Genomic DNA, 18,431 nt, shown 5'->3' with positions numbered 1-18,431 from the left:
TTTATTGTATATAAGTGAGTTTTATGGGGTTGAGTTAGGCTTAAAGTCCAGTTTGTAATATCTTTTATTATAAAACTTAATATATTGAAAAATAATCAATTTATATATTTAAAATTTTAAATAATGTTTTAATATATGTAATTGCATGCAGAGTTTTTTTTTCTTTTTTCTAAAAGGTGCATATGTTTTTAAAATTTTCTAAAATCCTACTCACAAGTTCATTAATTATATATGTATAGGTGAACAAAGATATGTTTTTTTTTATAGAATATTAGAGCAAATCTGTTAAATTTAGAAGAATGATGTTGATTAATAGAGTATTAAAGATAGATGTAATTTACACGTGTATGATGAACATTATTAATTTAAAGTTATTTTTATAAGGTGCATGATCCTGTCTCTGTATACAGAAACATCAAATTAAACGAAAATAGCAACCTTCTATTGCTTACAACTTTTTATGATTCTTAAGAAAAGTGGATGTTGGCAACACCATTAATCCTATCACAAGGATTCCACCTTATTATCTTCTCGGAATTCCAAGCTCTCACGTATGATCACAAAATATGAATGAACAAAAAATATTAATGAAAATATGTGTTAATTCTGAAAATAATTTAGATTGATCACATTTATTTTTGTGTTTATAATTAACTAATTAATCGAGTGATTTTTTTAAAATAAATAATGATAACGGACGACGGGAACAGTAATAATATAGTTGTATATTTGAGAAAAAAAGATTTTTTCTTAAGATAATAACCTATATTAGATCTAAAAATGTAATTTACCTAAAGTTCCTAAAGTATGCACTGGACAATGCAGAGCCATCAAACTTATTACAATTCATAATAAACAGACCAATATATTACTTACTCTATAAAATTAATTAACTTAACAACAAACTCACACTACAAAAAAATCATTAAATAGAAACCAATTTTTAAACACTAAAATAATTAGTTGCAATAGTAACTAAACTGGTCACTACAAGAAAATCATTAAATAGAAACCAATTTTTAGAGACCAAAATAATTAGTTGCAATAGTAACTAAATTAGAGACCATTTTAGAAACTAAACAAAATTTTGGTTTCTAAATTAGTTTATATTATTGTTAAACAGTTTCTAAATTGGTATTAATTAGCAACCAAGGTTTTAGAGACCAAATTTAGAAACTAAATAATTGGTAGTTAAAACTTTGGTTGCTAATTATATACCAATTTAGAAACAATTTAACAATAATAGAAACTAATTTAGAAACCAATTTTTTTTTAGTTTCTAAAATGGTCTCTAAAAATTAGTTTCTATTTCATGATTTTCTTGTAGTATGGTATTTATTTTTATTAGTAGTATAACTATTTTACTATCGATATTAAAACTAGCTATTAAAATTAAAACTAGTGGAAAGGCATGTGTATGCACATATGCGAGAGCATGTGTATCCATATTATGCTCTCCATATTTTCCTTTTACTTATTTTTATGAGGATAGAAATGTAATATACATACAGAAATAATTTTAGATAAGTCGAAATTGAAAAACAAGAAATGGAGTGCAAAGAGTGATTAAAAGTGAAAGTTATTAATTTTATTTTATATGTGAGATTTTGTGTAGAAATGTGTGAGAGTATGCTCTCTTTGTTATCTTAAAATAAAGAATTAATGGAAGAGTAAGAGTCATATAAAAACTGTACATTAATATTAATTTAAAATAATTTTATTTTTAAAGTAATTTTTATGGAATAACAAAATACTTCATTGTATTAATAAAATAAAATATATTAAATAAGAAATATATTAAATAAGAGTAGAATTGGAAAAAAATTACGTATATAAAAAATATTATAATAAGAAATTTCCTTTTTATATAAGGATAGATAAAAAACATAATATATATATTTTAAAACATATTTAAAGAATAAACTATTTTCCCATAAACATCAATCACGTATGATATTTATTTGATATACTTCACAATTATATATACACGATATTGATCTCTTCAATCTTCCTTGTTATCCTATAATAAGTTTAACATTTATTTAGTGAATATTCATCTTGACCAGATGGAAGGAACCATTTAACTGATTTTACTGATATAAGAAAAAATTGTTATGACTTTTTATCTTAAACAATGAATTGTCACTTGAATAATGACACTTGTTACTTTGACGATAAAAATTCAAACAAATTTAAGTTTTATCAATTTTATATTACTTAAGTGATCAAATTGTGTACTTGTTGATAATCAAATTAAGCACTTGAATGATATATATACTAAAAAATATTTCTAAAAAAAGAAAAACTTAACCAATTTCATAAGATTATCTTTTAAATATAATGTATGCCTAATCCTCCTACAAACTTATTCTCTACTCTTATATTCTAATTAAAATCAATGTTAGCTTACTTTATCTTCAAATGTGTTTCTTTCTAAGGAATCTATTTTCAAAAAATAAAATAAATTTAAAAAGTTAAAAGATCCTTTATTTTGTCTACAAGAAGATAAATCCAACAAGCAAAGACACATACTCGGACTAAGAGTGATTCATTTGGAACAAGTTCTATTAATTTGAATTATGCATACTTTCATTTATCTCCTAACCTGTGCGCTTAGAAAGAAGAAATAAAAAAATAAAAAATTATTCTCTTTGAAATTTCTAGAAAAATAAGTGAAAGAATTTAAGATTTTAAAGAACTTATAATTTAAAAAAATATTTAATTTTATATTTATAACATTTAAAATAAAAAACTTACACGTAATTACCACCCTTTATTAACTTTAATCCTCTAACTTTATTCAAATAAAACAATCCCGAACTAAAGTTGCTTAAGAGAAAAGAGTAAGTGCCTTAAAAAAATAAAAGAAACATGATAAATTTCTTTATAATATATTCATTACTCTCTCTCTTTATATATTTATAAAGCAAAAACAAAAAAGTATACTGAAATACGTGTGTGGAATGCATGAAAGTTTATGCATATTCCTGGTAGAAGGATAATATATATAAATTGCTAGTGGTAACTATATATTAACTAATTATTATTTTTATTTTCTGCATGTATATTCTTCTTCCTTGAACATGACATGAACAAATTTATCTACTTATTTATTTAAAGTGTCTGCATAAAGGTACTTCAAGAAATCAAACTAAACTGGAATAGGTACATGTTATCGAAATAGTATAATTAGTTCTAAAGGAAGGTGCTGTCACTACACGTTTTTAACACTTTTAAAGGACTCTTTCAAAATTATTAAAAATTGTGAAAAGTCATACTTTCAGCTAACTATATAAAGAATATATTTAAAACGAATTAGAGTTGTTTCAATTTTTTAATTTTAAATATTCATGATGTTTTAGGGTTTAGGGTTCCACTTATTTCAAAAACTAAAAGTCATATTATTTTTTACACCCTATCATGAAAAGCAATACTTCAATCCCTCAATACAAACCCTAGTTGTTCTATTGAATAAATCCCTGTAACTCAATCAGTTAAATTTAAGTTTTTGAAAATTTAAAGATGACAAATAAGTTATTTTCGGTTAACAACTTTTTTATTTACTTATTATAATTTTTTTATGTTAAGAACTTATAAAGATTTTACAGTGTCTTACAACTTCTGGTTATGATTTTTATATTAATCAATAAACACACAGATTAACTATCAATAAAAATGAGAAACATAAAATTATATATAAATATAATTAAAATATACCAGAAAATTTGGTGATTATATTTAACCACAATAAAGGAAAATTTAGATATTCACTACTACAAAATTATTGAATAGTGATCAAAATTAGTGATTGAAAAATGTAGTCATTATTAGTGATCAAATTAGTTATTGAAATTATGGTCACTATCCTTGAACAAATTAGTAACCAAATCAATGATCATAAGTTATTTTTATGATTTAATGATTGAAATAATGATTATATTTTTAATCACAAAAAGTCAGTCACAAAAAATCAATAACAAAATTGGTGACTATACTAAGATTTTATTCTCCCACAATTTATGTATATTTCCTTCTTTCAATTTTCATGTTTATATTAACATGTTGAATAATGTTAATATTAATAAAATTAATAATTATTACAATAATAATTATAATATTATTAACAATTAAAATAATAATAATGTTAATATTAATTAAAATTAATAATAATAATAATTAAATTAATAATAATATTAATATTAACAATCATATTAATAGTTTTATTATTAGCATGAATAAATATAATAATAATATTAATAAATATAATAATAATATTAATAATAATTAAAATAACATTATTATTAATGATACTATTATTAATATTAATAATATTACTATTAATAATTATCTTAATAGTTTATTCTTAGCATTAATAATATTAATAAATATAATAATACTATTATTAATAGTATTAATAATGATCACCATGAATCTAGTTTTAACTCTTTTTTTTCTTTAGCCTAATTTTTCTTTTTCACCAAATCATATAAAAAAATTAAATGTAATATGTATTAACAAAAAAAAGTATAATTAATCTATTTTTTTCTATAATATAAAAACCATGAGAAAAATAAATTAAAATGTGTTTAAAGGAAATAAAAAAAATAATAACATTATGCTTAATAAATTAAGAAAAAAAATACTTATCACTTGCTCTCACAAATCTTATGTACTAATAGTTATACAACATTCATGTAATTTGAAGTAAACATGAGATTACTTTAATTGTGGGATGATGCCACCATGTTAGGTACTTTTGAAAGTGTTCTTGAATCCATACATTTGGTCTTTAATTATCTTAATTGGCTTTTATTTTGTATTCTTTCCAGTTTTGTAGTCTCTCTACATACCAACCAATTAAGAGTAGAAGCAGTGATCCGTCACATCTAAAAAAATTATATTGTTCATGTAATTAATCATTTATATTGCCATTAAATTGGGCTTATTTATTGTTTCAATAATATCTAAATTCATGCGAATTTATATCAATGGACATAAATCTCACATCTAATTTAATAATTTTTATTTAATATTTCAATAACGATTAAATTAACTTCTTTAAGACATCTTATTTGATAACTTTTTTAAAATTAAAGTGACTTTATCTTAAAAGTAAAATTTAAACTCAAACATAAGTGATCTTTTTGGGTTTCACAAAAGCATAGTCTTCATGTTCATATTCATTACAACAATTAATTAAGGACAAAATTAAATTGGTGAGTTAAGATTATTAGTATTGAGTTGTTGTGAAGAGACATTCATTAGTTTGAGCATGATAAGAAAAAGTAGAGGCACCACGACTGTTACCGACGTTGGAACCCTCAAACAAATTCGCGCCTTAATGATCGTTAATGGTTTCACTTCCAACGCTGGTCTCCTCCGAAAACTCGTTCTCGCCGCAGCCATGTCGATGGTTGGCCCCGCCGCTAGTGCCGCCGTGACACAATACGCACTCCAAATGTTCGCTCAAATTCCCCAACCAGACACCTTCATGTGGAACACCATCATCAGAGGCTCTTCTCAGAGCCGTGATCCCTTGCACGCGGTAGCACTGTATGCCCAGATGGACCGGCGTTTCGTTAAGCCTGATAACTTCACCTTCCCATTTGTTCTCAAGGCTTGCACCAAGCTCGTCTGGGTCAACACTGGTTCTGCTGTTCATGGTAGGGTTTTGAGGCTTGGGTTTGGTTCAAATGTGGTTGTGAGGAACACCCTTTTGGTTTTCCATGCTAAATGTGGAGACTTGAAGATTGCAACTGAGATTTTCGATGATTCGGATAAGAGGGATGTGGTTGCTTGGTCAGCACTCATTGCTGGGTATGCCCAAAGAGGGGATTTGAGTGTTGCACGGAAACTGTTTGGTGAAATGCCAAATAGAGATTTGGTGTCATGGAATGTGATGATCACAGCGTACACAAAGCATGGGGAGATGAAGTGTGCTAGAAAACTTTTTGATGAGTCTCCTATGAGGGATGTTGTTAGTTGGAATGCGATGATCGGTGGTTATGTGCTTCGTGGCTTGAACAGGGAGGCGTTGGAGTTGTCTGATGAGATGTGTAGAGTTGGGGAGTGTCCCGATGAGGTAACAATGTTGAGCTTGGTGTGTGCTTGTGCTGATTTGGGGGATTTAGAGAATGGTGAGAAGGTGCACGGCAAGATCATGGAAATAAGTGAGGGAAAGTTTAGCACATTGTTGGGAAATGCTCTTGTTGATATGTATGCCAAGTGTGGAAATATTAGGAAAGCAATTCATGTGTTTTGGTTGATAAGAGATAAAGATGTGGTCTCGTGGAACACGGTCATTAGTGGGTTGGCCTTTCATGGCCATGCTGAGGAATCACTTGGTCTGTTTAGGGAAATGCAGAGTACCAAGGTTTGTCCAGATGAGGTCACTTTTGTTGGTGTTTTGGCAGCTTGTAGTCATGTTGGGAATGTTGATGAGGGTAATCGTTATTTTCATCTTATGAGAACTAAGTACAAGATTGAGCCAAACATTAGACATTGTGGGTGCGTGGTGGACATGCTGGGACGTGCTGGACTTTTGAAGGAAGCGTTTGATTTCATAGCGTCCATGAAGTTAGAGCCAAATGCAATTGTTTGGAGGAGTTTGCTTGGAGCTTGCAAAGTTCATGGAGATGTGGACATGGCAAAACAAATAAATGAACAGCTGCTCAGAATGAGAGGGAATCAAAGCGGGGACTATGTGTTGTTGTCAAATGTATATGCTTCACAAGGTGAATGGAATGGGGCTGAGAAGATAAGGAAACTGATGGACGACAACGGTGTGACAAAAAACCGCGGCTCTAGCTTTGTTGAGGCACACAGTTGACGATCATCAAGTATTATGGGGTAAAATGGATGTTGATCAATTATTGAAATATCATTTATTCACTTTGATACGACACCAATTAATAGGTGGATCTAAAAATGATCTACATTCAACTCCACACTATGACACTGATAACCATAAAGTGAAACTTCAAAATTGCAGGATGAAACTAGTTTTGGCCAATTCATACAAAGATCAATTTGTTTCTACGGACTGAACATGATTGGGCGGAGATACATTTGATCTTTGAGGCTGTTCAGATGTTTGTGCCTGCAATGTTTCAAGTCGTATTGAGCACGAATCAATCCCATTACAAAGTTGTGTACATCTCAACATTTGAATTCGTAGCCTGGATGAGGATTGTACCCAATGCAGTTATTGGAATTTGGATGACTTTGCTTGGGGCTTGTATAGTTCATTAAGAAGTGGAGTTGGAAAAACGCATATGAGAAGGGACCAGAGTGGTGAATATTTGATGAGCCTGGACTTGGAGAACAACATGCATTTTATAGGCATTTGCTCTTCAAATCCATCCATGCACTAACAGTGCTAAATAGTTCCTTTTAAAAAAACAAAAATTTAATAGGAGTGTTTCTTTCTTCACCTTCATAGGTTCTTCTGCTCACCACACAAAACGGGAAAATACTTTTTTATCATTCTTGTGTCATCCCCATTGAGTAGCTTCGATTATATAATCCGGACACGCATTTGAAAAAAAAATTCGGATTACGTAATTCAAAATATTACATAGGGGTATTTTTGGAGGTGAGAGAAGAATATAAGAAGGTGGAGGAAGAAAGAGCCTTTAATAGTTGCTAAGCCTATTTTGAGAGGCCCACTTGCAGAAAATGTACCTGATCAAGATAAACAAATCCATTGGTTAGAACTTTTCTTGCAACTGCTTGATGTATAAGGGTTCTGGTACCCTTTACACATTACAAACTAATATAACTTGTCTTTGCTGATAAAAAAGGCACATATTTTCGTTTCATTTTGGAAAAGTTGCTAAAGTTAGTTCTTCTTTGTTTGATAACCAAAGTGGAGTAACTGCTGTACTTGCTTTCTATATTGAATTTTTAGATGGTCCTTTCCAACTCCACAAAGATTCCCACTATTGGAAACTTTCTTCTGAAATTTTAAAGGATAAAATCAAATTGCAAAACAAATATACCTCTGCTCTGTTTCTTTCCATTCTATGTTCACTATTTTGATAACTTTTTCTCTTTCTTTGACTTTGAAGTTCATAAGGATGAAGTAATGTATAATTTTTTTAGTTATCATCTTCTATTTAGCCTTTCTAGATAATAATTATGTTTGTAAATATTTATGAGACAACTGATGCTTAATCAAGAATGGAACCACACTTGTAGGATATGGGGAAGGGGGCATATATGTCCCCCAAATATTTCATTTTTTAAAACTATTTATTTAAGTTTTATTATCTTTAACTTTGTATCAACTTCTTTGTTTAATTTTTTTAAAGTGATCTATTATTGATTAAAATTATTTACATTTACAATGCATTAGAAACAAAATCTTATTACAATTATTTTTTGAGTCACGTAAATATATAAACTATATGTGATTTTTTTATATACTTTTATAAAATAATTTATGATTCCTAAACTATATATGAAAACAAACAAAACAATGCATTGATTTGAGGCATGACAAGATACAGAAATATCAAATAAGTAACAACTAATTAATCACATAAAAGTGATAAAAACAGATACATGCTTAAAAGCTTTATAAGGAAATTAGACAGCAATAATAACCACAACTTGGAACCTTGTTACAAACTACATAATGAAAACAAAGAAAAATGCAGATGAACCTCAAATGAAATAAATTTAGCAGATTCAGCAAAGACTTCTCCAAATCATGTGATTATTCTCTCAACTACACGTTAGTCCACCAAACTAAGTATCAAGTAGTATGCATGGTGCAGAGAATGAATAAATTAACAGATGCATGGTAAAGGAAGTGGGTGCACAAGTGAAGATGAAAACGATAAAGGTGGAGGCGTAGAGAGTTAAAAAATATACAAATAACGACGATTTCAGAACAACAGTCGTTATATACCCTTCAACAATACATATAACAATAGTCAAAGAACAATCATCGTTATTTCAAGATCAAATTGACATATTGTGATGATTTACAAGGTAAACTGTTGTTAAAAATAAAAACTAATTACAAGTTTATCACTACCTCTATTTTAACAATGATTTTATAAAAAATAAAAACCGTCTTTATTAGTCATTTTTTTTAGATTTTGTAATAGTGAATGAATGAGAAAGAGTTATGCATGAGATAGAAATAAATCTAGAAATGACAGCAAATTAAGCAAATGTGTCTTGAAAAATTTGAATAATGGTAGTATGAAGTATATTTGCATCTGTGGATAGAGTTGACTATATATTGAATATATAATATTCATCAAATATCTAACATGAGAGAAGGAGGACTTTGCGTAGCCATAGTTGACTTGCCGGTTAGCATGTGAAGAAGAAGATTTCATAGGTAATGTCAAAACAAGCTTAACGGCAAGTCATCCTTGGCTGCACTACAAGACCTCATTCCCACATGCAAGACAATTTAGATGAAAAGACTCATAAAATATGCTGTGACCAATGAAAATGTGGCCAACACTTTTTTTCCCGAATGGGGAAGACAACATTCTGAACTAAAATAAAAGGAAAAGGTGGAAAAGAAGAAGGCAATTGGCCTTGAGGGGGTTGGTTGGCAGAAAATGGACGAATGGAGTTTCTTTGAAGAGAACAGAAAGGTTGTGATTAGTTATTATATAGAGAAATTGGGTGAATAGTGTTGGTCAGAGAAAGAGTTAATGCATTGCTGCATTGGGGACAGCCCTTAAAGTGTTCTTTGGCTAAGGGAAATTTTGAAAAAGGAGGGTAACCTTAGGGTGGTCTTAGTGGTGGATGTGACCTTGCATGGGTGAAAAAGCCAATAAACACACACACTTCATTAGATGCATCCCCATCAACAATAATGTCTGAGTAGCTAGTTTCTCAGATCTCTTATTAAAGCTCATTTAAGGGAAGTAGCAGCTTTTGACCAAGTTGAAGGAACACCCTCTGACTAGGTCCCTACCCCTGAGTTGGGTGGAAGAATTTACTGCATTTGGCTACCACAGCATAAATATGTTGCATTGCCCAAACTTACTACATAATGCTCACTATCCCTCCTCTTCTACAATTATACTTCTATCTTTTCCTACCAACACTATCCATAAAAAAAGTTATTTTTAAATTTAAATTAATAATTATATCCTTTATTAAAACTAGTGATGTTAGATAAATCGAAATTAAAAAGTAAAAATCAATATGTAAAAGAACAATAATGAATTGATTAAACAACATGTAGGTTAAGTCCTTCTTTTTCCATTGAAAGTTTTAAGATCTAAAAGTGTAATGATGTTCACATTGAGGATTGACTTGATAGTAGATACGAATAATGATTTTATCAAATAATGTAGTTGTTTGAAATGGAGTGAAGAAAGTATTTGAAAGTGGATGTTATTTTATTTAATATGTGAAATTTGGTGTGAAAATGAGTGAGAGTATACTCTCTCTTTCTTCTTCTTGTTGCTTAAAATAAGAAATGAAGAAAAAAGTTGAAGAGTGGAGAAGTTAGTTTCCCTGTAAAAACGACATATTAATTTAAAAATAATTTTATTAAGTAATTCATACTCTATTGAATATATATTAAGATATCATAAAAAAATTATATCAAAAAATGGTTATTAAGAGAAATTTCAATAGATATAGATATTAAAAAATTATAATTTTATTTAAAATATAACAAACATATAAATTAGATACTTCATCCATGAGTAAGTATCTATAAAATATTATGAGAAAAGAAGGGTCTTGACAACAACTTAAAATTGTTGTAAAATTTGGGACGCTTCTTTGTAAGAATCGTAACAAATATGTCCAAGATATATTTATCTTAGATATACACATGTATATCTTGATGTGAAGAAATAGTTATATCACTAATATGTATGTTTATTATATCAAATAAATTAAAAAGAAACTTGTTAATGTTATATAATAACTTTTCTTAATGTTGTATAATAAATTTTTAATATTATCAGTGATATTTTTTTATTTTTATACTAGTAAAATTTATTTTATTTTTTCTCTTCTCTTTAGTATTTTATGTTTCAAGTTTCCTCTTACGTCAAATTTATATACTCTGATTTGTTAAACTTTTATTGTAGGTATTATTAAAAATAAAATAAAAAATTAATTCATTTTATAAATAAAAATAATTATAAGTTAATAAGTAAATTATTAATAAAATGTGCGAATTTCCATAAGACCTGTTTAAGAAATAAAAAAAAAAAGGATGATGAATTGAAAAGAAAAGTGCTTAAATTGAATTAAAAAAAAATGCATATACATCTATAACTCACTTACGCCCATAATAGAAAAATCTATAAGTAAATTACGTTCTTAGCCACATATTATAACAATGTGTAACGCATTAGAAAACAGTGAATATATATATAATATTCTTTAATTTATAATATAATTGATTATTGTTTAAGATAAAAAATTATTTGCTAAACTTATAAAATAAATAATTATTCTTCTGACTAATTAATTAAAAATTATTACAAAAATAAAGTTTTGAGAACATAATCAATTATTAAATGAAATAATAATTATCTACTAACCAAATGAAATCCAATTTTAATTAAACTCACGATAATATATTAACACAATTGATTACATGTTCATATAAAACAGAAAAAATATATATATAACTAGACAATATAGAAAATGTGATCATCAAAATAAAAAATAGTATACATATATAACAATTTATTTAACAAACAAATGAAACATATATAATAAAACATTTATTAAAAAGTAAAATATACAAGTTAATAGAATAAAATAGTTAAAAGTGATATAGATCCTAATTATTTAAAAAACCTTAAACTAAAATTCCTTAATAAAAAACTATTTAAGAATTTAAGCTTTTGTTATAGAATATAATAAATGCTGTGTACAATATATGCACCTAATATTCATGTCGGTACCAATATCAGCAGATTTTTATTAGACAGATCAATTATTAATTTCTCATAATTGCTACCAATAATATAATTATGTTGTCAATAGGTATATTCGCTTAAAACCTACAAAATTCAGAAGAAATATTCCCCTAACATGCCTCATCTCTTACTAATACTTCGTGTATTAGCCGAAACAAGAGGACACAAAATTAAAAGTAAAAGAAAGACATGACAAGATAAAATATTTTATATTAATAAACTAAAAATATCTTAATAGTTAAAAATATGATAACAAAAACAGAAATAAAGACAAAAACAAAATATAAATATGTACATACTTATTTATGTCTTTATCTTCAATTTTAAAAATAAGATATTACATATATATATATATATATATATGTATTCAATCAATACTAGAATTTTCCATTGAAATTATACTAGAATTCTCCATTTAAATTAAGAAAGATTCAAAAAATACCCATAGAAACTAGCTTATTTGCAATCCCAATAACAATAATAAATATCTTATATTTAAATCATAAAGAGGAAAAAGAAATATTCATGGTTGTAAATATTTTTCGAAATCTCAACTTTTTTATTAATAAAAAGCAAAATAATTCAACACAACATTGGAGTAAAATAAATAAGGGAATAATGAAATAAAGAAAAAAATGATAGATAATTCTAAAACGTGTTACTTGGCAGAACATTGGTTAACACTAGCTCATGTAAAGCCCTCGTTTAGATACACCTTCAGACCTAATAAAAAAGATAAATGTCCAAAAAAGATAAACTTATCCTTTACAATCAACTTTTTTTCATACACTGACTTACCAAATCGTATATTAACAATGAAACATACCAAGCTACCCTGAAAAAGAGGAAAAGCGATGGGAACAGCATCACAAAGAAGGATCAGATTTTCTCTATATTAATTTTTTCAAATCTAAAAATCATGGGAATTAGAAAATTCATAATTTTTAGGCTTGTGAATTCCGAACTCACAGAAAGGCACATTTGCTGCTGGCACAACCATGCATCGTATATAACCTTAAGCCATGGCTTACCTGTTCAATAGTTGAAATGACCTGGAAAAATGAGTAGCATAAGTGTGATTCCGCTGATTCAACTAAGTCCAGAGAATAAGGGTTGGAAAGAAAAACAATACATACCACAACTCATTTTCAATCTCCCACCATATTTAATATTGCTTGATTTCCAAAATCACGGGGATCATAAAAATTACATATGTTTCCATTTGATTAGTCCTTTTTTATCCAACTGCCTAAACAAAATACAAGGGAAACATCTAAAACAAATTCAGATCCTCCACGCTTTCTGTATTCATTACAGCTAAATTTCCAGACACGTACTCGGTAACGTTAATCAACCCATATACGATCTAGAGTATAGCACACTAATAAATGAAAAAATAGAGAAAATCCTAATTTATTTTTCGTTTTGGCATTTACCCTAGTCCAATTGGAGCACTAGCTCAATGCCTAAATAAATTTGGCCTTCAAAACTGTTTTTTCACCTTCAAAATTTCAAATTCAATACCAATTATCCTTCAGTAAGTACTCAATCGTTCCATACGCAACATACATAGACTATCCATAATCCATCTAGTATGAACCAAGCTTCCACCAAGAAATTAACGATCTCAAGTAAACAATTAGTGAGTTCCAAAATTGTACATTATCATCATGCCAGCATTTTGCAAACTAACTATCTTAATGGGTTTAATTTAATTTTTACTTCATAATAAAAATGCTTTCTTAGGTTAAATCTAATGCTTAGCTTGTAAAGTAAAACTTAAGGCAAGCATGGACGGTAAGATAAATGACTAAAAGATACTGTAGTAATATTTTCCTCCTTATCTGATATCAACTTTTAAAATGAGCCTCCATAATAATGCTATCTAAAAACTAATGATATCTTAATTATACCAATTAATATATTATTTTTTCAATAATGTACAATGGTAGAAAAAGGAAATTGAACTATTTCAGAAATAGTAAATTTTATTATGGATTAGATATTTATATTTACACTAATTTTAATAATTAATAGCTGATCTCATGATTCAGGATAAATTTCAATTCTCAATACTGAAAACATATTTCCCATGCAACAGTTTGAATCTCACAATCCCAACAGCCATGATTATATCAGCAATCGTAGACCATAATCACATAAAGCCTACTTTAAAGATCCAAAAAACTGTTTCTTTGTTGAAGGTATATTATCTATTATGTGACGAGTGGACAATAGCAAATGCCTACGAGGAAAAACAAATTGTCTTTACTGCCATAAAAAAATCAATGCCAAAGGGAAAATATTTCAAATCCGTCCCATTGTGGTACATAATTTTTCAATTGACACCAACTGGAACCTCATCCCTCAGAAAATAAGACGCGCTAAATAAATTGGGTTTGGTAGGAAAAACCCAAGAAAGTTGAGGCAATAACTTATCCATGCAAAAGAATAACAATTAAGCTGAAATTACGACTGGGTCTAGAAATTAAAACAACGACCAGCCATGTTACTATATTGGCCATGAGAAGAAAAGACAAGAAACAAGATATTAATCTATTTCTGAATCGTGAAAGATTTTGCATAACTCCAAACGCACATTACCTTAGCCAAGAAAGCACTAAGCTTCAATACTACAATCAACTGCATATATAAACAAATATCATACCTCTAATTCCTCATATCTGAAGTACTGAACTACTTCCATAAATATGAATTATCATAGTCAAACAATGCAGCACACCCTCTTGCTTATGTCAGAGGAAGATATTGACACCTGCAATACAGACAGACACAAGCTCTACCAAATTTTGATGCATAAACACCACGTCAACTTTAACCAAGAATCAACATAAATTTAATTCAAATAACTATTTCATGGTGCAAGCAATAGTGAACTATCAGGAAAACAAAACCCAATAATAATAATAACAAATTAACAATATAGGTATACAAGAGTCAACGGTTTATAGCTACAAGGTGCTTCAAATCTAAAGATAACTGAACAGGAATTGAAAAGCAGCTGAAAAGGCAAGCCAGCTCTATATAGGTTCTTTGGGTAGCATTAGTTATCAAGCTTGTGAAATAAGGTAAAATGGACATGGCCAGTTTCACTAGTCTTCACATGTTTGGTCCTCTAGGTAGAGGTGTCAAGGTGGGCCATGAGTTTGTCAAACCCTGGTTCATCTGGTCTTCCGGTTTAGGCAGTAGGCATCAGGCTTCACAGAACTCAGCTGTTTGGATGGGAAGGGAAAGGCAAGAAAGGGAAAACAAGAGCATCAGAATTCTAAATGGTGCACTGGTCAGGTTAAGATATCAATCTGTTACATACTAATGTGAATGACCTATATTATAAGTTGCCAGATAAAATACAAAAATAATGAAAGCTGTAATCTACCTGCAGAGACCCATCATGTTTTAGTAAGCATGGTTTCTCCTCCGTGAAGAACCATTCTGAGTAGACCTGACAATAGATGCTAAATATCAGCATTGATGAGTTTTGGAACACTGAACGAGGGTAGCTTTCACTCAACATGGACCAGGGAAGGAAGACTATAAAATAATAATGATACATGGAACATAAAGAACTTAATTAGTTACCCATAGGCACTGGTCCGTCCCAAAGAATAACTTCCATATGCTCCATAAGCACCACCACCACTACCAAGCTTCAGATGGAAATCAAACAAATTAAGAAATATCAGTAGAACTGGAGAAGGTTTCACACTAAATTTTTATATGCAAATGTAAAAAATAACCTGTGAATTTCCATAGCTTCCATAACCATCACCAGATGCCAAATCACTTGAACCTCCATACCCACCAGAATATCCACCACGTCCATGACGTTTACCATCTCTGTCATAGTTCAAGCCATCTGATCCATCAACTGAAGCAGGAAGATATGGAAGCACTGGAAGGAATCCTGAGACAGCACGCTCCTTATCAAAAAGATTTGCCCTCAGCCGTGTAAGTGCTTGCACAAGAGCATCCTTGGCAACATCAAGGTCTCCGGAAATCTAGTCAACACAAAAATAAAAATAAAAACACCACAATTCAAAATTATAGGGCCTTGCAACTTCTGATAACACAGAAAACAAAATTACTAGTCAAATTAACAATGCCCCTTACCTGCACCATTTCATCATCGTCAGATGCAATTTTAGGAAGATTTTCCTTAGAAAGGATGCGTATGTTGGCTTTTGTAAGCCTCCTCATTTCAGTTACAATAGTCCCTCCTTTACCAATAAGGCAACCAATTCTTGAGGTCGGCACAAGAAGACGGGTGGTGAAAGAGACAATCCCTGAATCTCTTTCAACTTTCTCGCTGCAGCGGGGCAGCAATCGCACAGCAGCTTCTATTGTTGGTGAGAAAGAATCCTCAAAGAACTGCATCAAGACAATTTAAAAACCATCATAACTGCAAAAATCATGTATTCATAGTTCCATACCACACTTGATTACATTTAATATCTCACCTCTTTGGTCGAAATGATAATCAAACAGTCATCTCCTTCTGTTGCTGAACTATCAACTTTGATGGTAGCCCCAGAATCCTGCCTGATTTGATTTATTATGGCACCACCCTTTCCTATCACACCACCAATGTTGCCAGTGGGACAAACAAAGCGCACAGTAAACTCTCTCATAGAAGCTTCATCCCTTTGGGCAGGATACATAGACCGTGACCAATCACCAGCATCACCTTTATATCCTCCATAAGCACCCACAAAAGGAGCAACTCCAACAATGGGAGCCCCTGCACCAGGACCACCGGCTGCATACCCACCAGGAACTGCAGAAGCAAGCAGATGCTGAGACCGTGAAGGATTATCACGGATCTGAGCTGCAATTTGAAACAAAGCCTTCTTGACCACCGCACCCTCACCCGAAATCTGCACTTTCATAGCAAATAGTTAGCTTAAATCATTCCAGAACATTTCTTCATGAATTTCTCTACATAGTATTCTTGCGAAGCCCTATGTACTGTGCAAACTACTCATACAGTTGGTATCCAAACTTTCCTGTTATCAGCTGATCCAGCTATACAACAGATTGCCTAACCAGGGTTAAATTGCAATTACAGTCATTTATTGTGATCCTTAACGTTGCAAATGTGGTATCAATGCAATAACAGAAAGCAAAAATAAAATGACATTGTAGCCAAAATCAATCTTGATTGGTTGCAGACAAAGTTTTAACAAGCTGTAACCGAGATTTCGGCCAAAAAATATCAGCAGCCACAGTTGTAGCTGCATTTGACTACAATGTGAAGGATAGCATCAAAACCGCGACAGCAATATACAACCCTCCGTGCAGACCCTTTTCAATGGTATTCAGTTAAACCTTCAATATACAGTCTCGGTTACACACGTAAAATTTCTCAAATTAACGAATTCCAATATAAACAAAAAAAAAATCAACATTATTTTTAGTAAGATAAAAAATAAACCAAGAAATTATCAAATTCACCTGAACAAGTTCATCGGAGTTCAACGCACAGGGAGGCAATCGGTCATCCTTAAGGATCCGAATCTGCGCGCCGGTTTCGCTCCGGATGTTCTGCACGATTTGGCCGCCTTTTCCGATCACGCAACCGATCTGATCGGAAGGCACAAGAAGCTTCGCAGTGACGTGGTTCCTCTCCTCATCCTCGTCGTCACGTGCGTCCTCTGCAATCACACGCTGGTGAACCCTAAACAGCGCGTCCTGAGCAGGTGAGACCAGATCGCCAGTGTCATCAATTCGGTTGGTCTCCTCGGAGGAACTGTGAATAGTGACGACACGCTCATCACAGCCAGGGAGCGCATCACCGATGCGGATCTTAGCCCTGGTGTCAGCGCGAAGCTGCTTGACGATGTCGCCGCCGCGGCCGATTACGCTTCCGATCTTGCGAACGGGGCAAAGGTAGCGGAAGACGGTGTCCTCGGCTGTTATAAGAGAAGAGTCATCTGCGGCGGGGTTCCGGCGCTTGTTCTTGGAGCCGGCGTCGGAATCGGAGTGGGAATGGGAGCGCTTGCCGTAGGTACTACGTTGACCGGTCATCGCAGAGAGTGGGCACTGTATTGTGCTATCGCCTACGGTTACGTACGGTTGCGAGAGATAGAGAGAAGAAGAGGAGTGGTTATGCGCGCTAGGGTTGGAGATTTGTTTCAGACTCCTTTTATATTTTTATGTGATAGATTTTTCGCCGCCTTCAATTTCTTCCTTTATTTATTTATTAGCTACTTTTATTGTTTGTTTTCGCCTCATATTAAGGCTAAAAGAAATAAAATATATTAAGCTAAATTATCTAATTTATCATTACCTTCTTTATAAGTTTTAGGTTAATCCTTCATTTCAAAAATATTTTAATATTTTATCTTTCAAATTTGGAACAATGTATTTTTTAATATAGTTATTATTTTTTATTTTAGTTAAATTTTCTCAATAAAAAAATCAATCGCATATTCCTTTTTATTTCAAAATCCTATCATAAAATTGTTAATGATGTTCTTAAATATTCAT

At 30.6% G+C, this 18,431-nt stretch overlaps 2 protein-coding genes across 8 annotated transcripts; one reads left to right on the top strand and one right to left on the bottom strand.

The window, feature by feature from the left end:
- The first annotated feature begins 5,209 nt into the window (after positions 1-5,209).
- Positions 5,210-7,127, top strand: LOC137826804 (Pentatricopeptide repeat (PPR) superfamily protein). Its single transcript, XM_068632938.2, has 2 exons — positions 5,210-6,849; positions 6,992-7,127. Exon 1 carries the CDS (start codon positions 5,273-5,275, stop codon positions 6,827-6,829), a length of 1,557 nt encoding a protein of 518 aa, XP_068489039.2. The 5' UTR covers positions 5,210-5,272; the 3' UTR covers positions 6,830-6,849; positions 6,992-7,127.
- Positions 7,128-12,523: 5,396 nt separating this feature from the next.
- LOC137826882 (KH domain-containing protein At4g18375) lies at positions 12,524-18,146 on the bottom strand. Of its 7 annotated transcripts, XR_016514597.1 has the most exons (10): positions 17,397-18,128; positions 16,403-16,819; positions 16,056-16,313; positions 15,683-15,943; positions 15,525-15,592; positions 15,322-15,387; positions 14,593-14,700; positions 13,061-13,173; positions 12,894-12,976; positions 12,524-12,759 (listed from the first exon to the last, which is right to left on the bottom strand). XR_016514597.1 is itself a non-coding variant. In XM_068633038.2 (7 exons), exons 1-6 carry the CDS (start codon positions 17,967-17,969, stop codon positions 15,342-15,344), a joined length of 1,623 nt encoding a protein of 540 aa, XP_068489139.1. In that variant the 5' UTR covers positions 17,970-18,128; the 3' UTR covers positions 12,524-14,700; positions 15,322-15,341. The 7 variants fall into 7 exon arrangements, 2 of the variants coding, with proteins under 2 accessions (XP_068489139.1, XP_068489138.1); XR_016514595.1 differs by having other exon boundaries at positions 12,524-12,976; XR_016514596.1 differs by lacking the exon at positions 13,061-13,173.
- Between the last annotated feature and the right edge of the window lie 285 nt (positions 18,147-18,431).

The sequence above is a fragment of the Phaseolus vulgaris genome, chromosome 8, assembly GCF_051622355.1.
Source record: "Phaseolus vulgaris cultivar YP4 chromosome 8, ASM5162235v1, whole genome shotgun sequence".
NCBI classification, from domain to species: domain Eukaryota; kingdom Viridiplantae; phylum Streptophyta; class Magnoliopsida; order Fabales; family Fabaceae; genus Phaseolus; species Phaseolus vulgaris.
This window is presented reverse-complemented; position numbering and strand designations above follow the sequence as displayed.

Coding starts and splice junctions, on each gene's coding strand:
- LOC137826882 (XM_068633037.2), bottom strand. CDS start 17,969: ATGACCGGTCAACGTAGTACCTACGGCAAGCGCTCCCATTCCCACTCC. Junction 16,820..17,396: donor ACTCCGATGAACTTGTTCAG/GTGAATTTGATA, acceptor ATGAAAGTGCAG/ATTTCGGGTGAGGGTGCGGT. Junction 16,314..16,402: donor TTATCATTTCGACCAAAGAG/GTGAGATATTAA, acceptor GTCTTGATGCAG/TTCTTTGAGGATTCTTTCTC.
- LOC137826804 (XM_068632938.2), top strand. CDS start 5,273: ATGATAAGAAAAAGTAGAGGCACCACGACTGTTACCGACGTTGGAACC.